The sequence below is a fragment of the Amborella trichopoda genome, chromosome 2 (assembly GCF_054954075.1).
Source record: "Amborella trichopoda isolate Santa Cruz 75 chromosome 2, AtrichopodaSantaCruz75HAP2 v2.0, whole genome shotgun sequence".
In the NCBI taxonomy this organism is placed as follows: domain Eukaryota; kingdom Viridiplantae; phylum Streptophyta; class Magnoliopsida; order Amborellales; family Amborellaceae; genus Amborella; species Amborella trichopoda.
In genome coordinates, this window is record NC_142337.1 from 26,403,091 (window position 1) to 26,411,538 (window position 8,448).

General features: G+C 31.9%; 1 protein-coding gene across 2 annotated transcripts; it reads right to left on the reverse strand.

Moving 5' to 3' along the window:
* Positions 1–602: 602 nt before the first annotated feature.
* Positions 603–7,603, reverse strand: LOC110006522 (cyclin-dependent kinase B1-1). 2 transcript variants are annotated; one of them, XR_016050507.1, is made up of 8 exons: positions 7,056–7,603; positions 6,736–6,865; positions 6,550–6,611; positions 6,325–6,439; positions 5,971–6,061; positions 5,767–5,836; positions 5,447–5,568; positions 603–987 (listed from the first exon to the last, which is right to left on the reverse strand). XR_016050507.1 is itself a non-coding variant. In XM_020662230.2 (8 exons), the coding sequence occupies exons 1-8, from the start codon at positions 7,253–7,255 to the stop codon at positions 895–897; spliced, it is 900 nt and encodes a 299-aa protein (XP_020517889.1). In that variant the 5' UTR covers positions 7,256–7,603; the 3' UTR covers positions 603–894. The 2 variants fall into 2 exon arrangements, 1 of the variants encoding a protein (XP_020517889.1); XM_020662230.2 differs by having other exon boundaries at positions 5,447–5,585.
* Between the last annotated feature and the right edge of the window lie 845 nt (positions 7,604–8,448).

Sequence of the window (8,448 nt, forward strand, 5' to 3'; positions counted from 1 at the left end):
CCTTTGAATAATTGAAAATTAACTAAGGGGAGTGATTTCATGCAACGGTTCTATATATTATAATGACAATCTTCAAAAACTATGTTATGGCCATCTATTTTACCCCAATGTTTAAATATATATTTTTTCTAAATCAAGCAAAAAAAAAAATAACACAAACAACAAAAAAAACAAAAACAAAGAACAAAAACAAAAAACAAAAAACAAAATGTGAAACACAAACTAGAAAGTACTTTTTTAGTCTAATTAATATAGGTCATCCATTTTACTGGATGTTTGTATCTAGGCCTTAAAATGATCTTTTTTCTTTCTAAAATTTATAGATAATTTTAATATCATTAGATTAACAATAATAAAAAACAAAAATTGATTTCCAATTTATAAAGGCCAAAATCTAGATATTCACTAAATGGATGATTTAGATTCATTATTAGGGAGAACTCATTTTAACTATATTTACAAATTGAATTTTATATTTTAGGAGTGTTATTAGAATGAAGACAATTTATGTACAAAATCTGGAAGTATGGTTCTATTATATTACTATAACATAGTGGTGACATGATTTCCTTCCCAATCAAATTATTGCTGCAAAGTTTACATGTCCAAGACTTTCACATTCATTAAAGCTTACATGTCCAAGGCTTTCACATTTATTAACTCAGATTCAACAAAATGGAAACGAGATTCAACAACTGAATATTATCGTCCCTTACTTCTGTCCTTCTATCCTTGAAGTCGGTATCAATACAAAAGAAAGTCAATGAGCCACACAAATGCACAAATCGAGGTGAAGAAGAGAGAGAGAAAGAGAGAGAGAGAGAGAGAGAGAGAGAGAGAGGATTCATATAATACTAGACCTTCACATGTAGAGTTTGTAGAGAGAGAGAGGATTCAATATTGGAATTTGTCAAGGCTGTCGAAATAGGGGTGGTCCAAGGCGTCCCTTGCCGAGATGCGTGTGGTGGGATTCACCTGAAGCATTTTCTGTCGAACAAAATATTAATAAATAAAAAGTTCCAAAAAAACATACAAGCTCTTTACATAAATAGAACTAATCATTATAGTGTGGTTTGTATAAAGTTGCAACATTAAACAATAAGGCGCATCTCCAAATTTGGTGTCAAATTTTTTTAAAAAAGGCTTGAGAATCTATTTTCATCTTAAAATCCAAAAATAATTCAAATCAAGTTGGTCTATGAACACTTGAAAATATTGAGAATGGACAGTCTAAATTTGCTGTCAAAAAATAAATACTTGAAAATATTAAGATGCATCTCTAAATTTGGTGTCAACATTTTTTTAAGATGGCTTAAAAATCTATTTTCATCTCTAATCATAGAATCTTAAAATACAAAAATAATTCAAATCAAGTAGATCTATAAACACTTGAAAATATTGAAAATGGACGGTCTAAATAATGTGTTGTAAGATACACTATTTTTAAGACTCAAAATCTATTTTCTTTTCTTATTCCTACATCTCAATATTGAGATGATCAACTAGATGGTTTTCCAATATTAAAAAAAAAAACTTTTTATGATGAATTTTTGAGGTGCGTCTTACTTCTATATTTTAAAATTACAATCTTATATAAATTTTTCTATTATTATATATTGTATTTCAAGCTTTCTAACTTGACATTTAGTGTATGCTTCCACAGCGGCCACGTGATTAATATATATGCTTGAACATTGATCATGTGAGGAAGGAACAAAAAACAAAAGTAGAATAGACAAAAGAAGAAGTAAATCGTTCTATGATTAGGTAGGAAATACACACCCAATTAGTGGGCCGGGACTCACCTCACCCTTCGCCGAGACTATGTGGAGTTGGTCTTTTGGCCGTAAAAATTAAAATAATAATAATTTGAAAAATAAAAATATGTAGTAGAGATAGAGTGAAACCTAAAATTAGATATTTCAAACAAGCTTATATGCACAGAGGAAAAATAGATTATATATATATATATATATATATATATATATATATATAGGAAAAGATGGGATTAGCCCACTAGCTCATGTGAACATATGAGCTTAATGGTTCAGATTGAATCTGGGCCGATTTGACGATCACATGAATTTTTTTTTTTTTTACAAATCCAAACCATTTGAAATTTTAGGTATGTATTCTTCTCATCAAGGAGCATCTAATAAAAATATAACAATCATTATTCGTAAAAAATAAAATAACCAAAATACCACTTAAAGCATTTAAGGGGTATTTTGGTCAATTTATTTTATGTAAAATATTTTTTTGATATTTTTAAAAGATTCATTTATTTTTGGCGAACACATACCTTAAATTTCAAGTGATTTGGATTTGTAGAAAAAACAATAAAATTTAAACACTACCGGAGATCCGTGATCGTCAGATCCACCCATATTCAATCTAGGACGTTGGGTTCATATAAGCAAGTAGGCTAATCCTATCTTTTTCCTATCTATATATATATATATATATATATATATATAGGGAAAGCATGGAATTAGCCCATTAACTCATATGAACATATGAGCCCAACATCCCAGATTGAGTATGGGTCAATCTGATGATTACGGATATCAGGTAGTATTTGAATTTTAGTGATATATATATATATATAGGAAAAGTGAATAGTAATTTTGCCTACTCTCATCACCGTCCAAATTTTATCGCGGGTCACGATTGTACAGTAGTGTTTTATTTTTCATTTTCTTTCTACAAATCAAAATGATCTGAAATTTGGAGAGTATGTATATCTTATTGAGGCGCATCTAATAAAAATATTAAAAAAATTATCCGTGAAACATAAATTGACCAAAATACCCCTGAAACTTTTCAAAAGTATTTTGGTTAATGTTTTTCATGTAAAATATATTTTTTTAAATTTTAAAATATTCTCCTATTTTTGATGAATGCACCTTCCGAATTTTAGGTCATTCCAACTTGTAGAAAACAAATGAAAAATAAAAAACTACAGGACAATCGTGACCACGCGATCAACTTTGGACAGTGATGGGGTAGGCAAAATCACTGTTTATTTTTGCATATAGGCGTTGCGTAGTGTTTTTCATATATATATATACATATATATATATATATATATATATATATATATATATATATATATATATATATATATATATATATATATATATATATATATAAAGGTTTCTATGCTTCCCCTATAGCATAGAAGTTCTGTCCTCCCCCTATTATCCAGTCATCCAATTTTGATCCAGAGAGCCACTCACCGTTTGATCTTAGATCCGGCGTCGCAACGTATTTTAGTTTTAGTTTTTTTATACAAATTGTATGAATATGAAATTTGGTACGTGTCATCTTTTCATTGGGGCACACCAATAAAAAATATTAAACATAATTTTCAATGAAATATATTGATCAAAATATCCTTTGAATCTTTCAGGAGTATTTTGGACATTTTATTTTATTGAAAATTTTTTTTTATATATTTTTTGCTAGTGCGAGTTTAATAGAAGAAGGGACGTCCAAAATTTGGTGTCAAAACAGTTTATAAAAAAATTTAAAAATAAAATAGGGTAGCGACGTGACATTGTGATTGGGACAATCTTAACTCTCCATTCATAATGGACGGTTGGAAAAGGAGGAGGATAGAACTTCTATGCTGTAGGGGAAGCATAGAAAGCTTACCCTATATATATATATATATATATATATATATATATATATATATATATATATATATATATATATATATATATATATATATATATATATATATATATATATATATATATATTTGTGAAATTCCAAAAAAAAAAAGGAATATGTTAAAATAGCAATTAAGCCAACTAACACACACCATTTCTTGTCAAATATACCCAAATCATATACAAAAAAATTATAACCTTAAACAATTAAAGCAAAACACAACTCCAAATTTTATTTATAAAATGTAATTTTGGTGCAAAAAATTATAAGATGACCTGGAAAATCTATTTTTAGCTTTAGTTATAAAACTTGAAACTTCAAAAATGGTTCAAATCAAATAGAACTATAAACACCTGAAAATCTTGAAAATAAATGAACTAGAAAATTTACTGCAAGATGCACTGGTTTTGAGATTCGAAATCTTTTTCCTTTTAGTTTCCATTAATTTTGAAGTTGACATGGTCAATTAGAAGGTTTTTCAACGTAGAAATAGACTTTGTCGATGGATTTTTTAGGTGCACCTTAATTTTACAATTTAAGATTATAACCTTATATAAACTTTTTCTTACATATATGTGTGTGTACATGGGGAATGATTTCATGTCATTGTGTCATTGTAAAATAATGAAACCAGGCTTATAAATTACAACATTTGTACATTTATACGACACTACATTTTGTACTTACACCTCTTCATCCCAATAATCATTTTCCAAAAAGAATAAAATTCAATTTACACGTTGATATGGTCAAAATGAGTGCCCTCCAATGATGAATCTCGACAATCTATTTGGTGAATTTCAAGATATAGGCGTTTACGTATTCAAAATCTATTTTTTCTTTTTTTAAAAATACTTTTTAGATAATACTTTCAAATTTTACATTTTTGTAAGGGATTGTATATAATGAGACCATTCACCTTTGCTACAAGGTGGAAACAAATCCTTACAACCATTTGATGTGAAATTGGATAGATTAGATGTGTCACAAAGTTCAAGAAAATTCCTTTTGAAGTTTGATATTGGTCAATGAAATAATTACAGCCTCTCAATTTTACATCCAATGGTCAAGATTAATATGACCACCTTATATCAGAGGTAAATGGTCTCATTCTATACTATTCCTTTTTGGTAAATGCTCATTAAAATGAAAAGATTATATATTAAAAAGTAAGACCGTAACATATTTTTTAATAGTATTATAAGAGAAAAGCTTTTTATGTTCACCCTACAACATAGAAGTTCTATCCTCCCCCTTATCCAACTGTTCATTTTTTAATAGAGGGCTAAGATTGCCCAAATCACAATATCACGTCTCTACACTATTTATTTTAAATTTTTTTTCTACAAACTATTTCGACTCCAAATTTTGGATGTCCATTCCTCTATTAAACTCACACTAATGAAAAATATAAAAACTATTTTCAATAAAATAAAATGATAAAAATCCCCTTGATAGATTTAAGGGGTATTTTGGTCATTAGTTTTTATTGAAAATTTATTGTTAATATTTTTTATAGGTACAACCCAATGAAAAGATGGCATGTACTAAATTTCATATTCAGAAAAATTATATTAAAAAACTAAAAATAAAATACTTTAAGAAGTCGGATCTAAGATCAGACGGTGAGTGACTCTCTTGATAAAAAATGGACGGCTGGATGGTAGGAAGAGGATAGAACTTCTACATTATATAAAGAACATAAAAAGCTTTTCCTATTGCAAGACCGTCGCATGAAATCACTTTTACATGTATATATACAACTCACAGAGAGAAGGTCGAGGCCATCGGGTTCCAAAGTGGGAAAGGTGAGGGAGAGGTCTCTTCCACGCCATTGTGGAAACTGATGCCAACCTTCATATGTCAGCAAATCAGGCCACGCATCTTCATCTGGGGTTCCCACCAATCTCCAAAATCACAACATGCATCCATAAAATAGAAACCCAAACCACTTATTTCGACTGAAATTACCTTGCAATAATATACATTTAAGCACCGGAAGAAAAACCCATCTTCTCATGGTTAAAGTTATCAAAAACAAAAAGAAAATCAAGAATGATCTCGCGCTTTCAACAAGAGATGACTTACTGAAAAATTTCATGTAACTGCTCGATTTGTGAGTATTCACCAAACAGCGGTTTCCTCACAACCATTTCACCTGATTTAAGAAAAGTGAGAGAAATAATTGAAAATCAGGAACACAAGCGCCCATTTCAGAGTATTAGGCATAAAATTTTACACACAATATGCATGCAAAAATGTGTATTAAAAAAAAGAAACAAGCAGATATACCAAATATGCAACCGAGGGACCACATATCGCAAGGGGTTGAATATGGGCCATGCAATAACACTTCAGGAGCTCTGTACCATGAAAGACCGGCCTGATATATTCATTTACAGAGAGAGTAAGGACCCAATATTTATTATTTGTAGAAAGTAGAAAAAAAAATGAATGAATGAATGAGCTTGGGACCGTGAAATTGTAGATTATACAAGAAACAGGAAAAGAACCAAAATTTTCAAATTTCAATTCAAGAAACAGAAACATGGAATAGAGGAACTGTAAGAAGAAAAGAAAAAAAGAGAAAGGAAAACAGATGTTCATTTCACAACCATGAAATTGAAGAGTAAAGAAGAAAAGAACCTCAGGAAATACGCGTTCTTCTTGTGGGGTGCGATCTCTCTGTGCGAACCCAAAGCCCTCAATCTTGACCACACCCTTGCTCTTGTTCACCCAAATATTTCTCGGTTTCAAATCCCTGAAATCGTTCATCAAGTATGTTTTATTTAAACAGATGAAAACAAAGAAATTATGAGAAGAAAAAGAAGATGACAGAGAAAGAGATGGTGGGTTAATGAAATCAATAACCTATGAATAATGGAGTGACTGTGAATGTAACTCACACCCATGCAAAGCTGGTACAAGAAGCTCTGCAACAGGAAAAGAAGACCCAGTAATGATATTTTTTCATTCTCTAAAAACTAACAAAGAACACATGCCCATTCTTAGAGAGAGAGAGAGAGTAAGAGAAGCAAATGAAGAGGGGTAACACACCTTGATACGTTTGGCGTTCAACTGTTGCCCTAATCTGATGAATTCTTTGAGGTCCATATCCATGGCCTCAAAGATCAGGAAGGTCCAGCACCTCAAAAGTAGATCCATATAGATATCCAGGTCTAAGATTCTTTAAAACACATAAAAGAAAAACAAAGCAAACACAGAATTACCAATCAATTGATGAATAGAAATCTAAACCCAACAGAGATCAACGAATTCAACCAAGAATTACTTCATCATGACTCAAGAAGGAAGATTAAGAGGGCATCTCTTTATCTTTCTTGTAATGGAATGGAGAGAGAGAGAGAGGTACGGACTGGACAATGTAGATCGAGCTTGGGATTGAGTAAACGATTGAGATTTCTTGATCGAAGTTGAGGAGGGGCCCATCGTATGTTTCAAAGTGAAGAATCTTCAAGGTGACTGACGAGTAGTCCTTGAACGCAATGGCTCTCAGAGTCTCTCCCTGCGAGTCTATTCCTAAACTCTTTTCAATGTAATAATCCGCGAGCACCATTTCAGAAACACAGATACAGAGAGAGAAAGAAAGAGAGAGTGGGGTATGAGATGAGACTCTTTAGGAAGAAGTATCAGTTGATTTGAGAGGTGAATAAGAGAAGAGGAAGAGGAAGAGGAAGAGAGAGAGAAATTAGGGTGAGTGAGGTTGATTGTTACCAGCATGAAACAAAAGCCCAAAACTAAGGACTGTTTTTTGAAGTTGGTTTGTTATTTCACAACTGTACCAACCCTAACTTCGGAAGCCCCTATGCAGTTCAAAAATCGGTTACCAGGGACTCTATGCAGGGTCTTTAGTGTGCTTATATAATGTTCATGACCATAACAGTAGATGGATGTGAAATTGACTACTAAAAAGAGTTTCATAGATTCGTTATATTTTTATTTATTTTTCATAGGATTATTGAAATTCTATTCAGACCAATGAAAATCACATTGTAATAATGTCATAATGAAGAAAATGGTCATAGCATACCCACTAGGTTATTCGCTACCAACAAGCATGAGTGTACTCCTTGTTTAGCTTTGGAATTAGCCTCCCCCTTAGCTTCTCTATAAACATTCAAAAAGGACACATCTACCTTGTTCCATATATCCTTCTGGAAACACCGCCTCCCCCAAGTATAAAGTTATAACAAATATAAGCCCATGCAAAGCATTATAATTTCTACCTCATTTGCCAAAGTTGTGGCACAAGGACCTAAGGAAAGAATAAAATACTGCCCTTAGAATCTCTTATCAAACCTCCATAATGTAGGGTTTATGTGGGCCTTAAAGGCCCCATGAGAGATTTTAGCAACATTTTATTTAAATAATCAATAAATTTATTCGGAGTGTGATCACCTTGTGGACCATATTCGACAAATGCCATTTGCTGACACTCAGATTAGGCTCGACGTACTGGGTCAGTCGAGTTGGAAAAACCCAAGGTACCTGCACATAGAGTTAAAACCGAGGAGGGTTCAGTTGGTCAGCCCTCGATGAAGTCGGATTTATGCTCGAATGAGTGAGCCCAAGGATTGTGTGGCCCTTGTGTGTGATGGTTGACCTTTAAAGATAGTGATAAAACCTCAGCATAGTACCATCACACGGCATGTACATAGACAATCGTACCAAGATAGCAATCTACCATTGAGGGTGACGCATGTAACTGTACGAGAGATTACCCATATGCACCATGGAGCCGTAGTTGCA

Coding starts and splice junctions, on each gene's coding strand:
- LOC110006522 (XM_020662230.2), bottom strand. CDS start 7,255: ATGGTGCTCGCGGATTATTACATTGAAAAGAGTTTAGGAATAGACTCG. Junction 5,837..5,970: donor GTCCCTCGGTTGCATATTTG/GTATATCTGCTT, acceptor TTCTTAAATCAG/GTGAAATGGTTGTGAGGAAA. Junction 988..5,446: donor ATGGCCTCGACCTTCTCTCT/GTGAGTTGTATA, acceptor TTTGTTCGACAG/AAAATGCTTCAGGTGAATCC.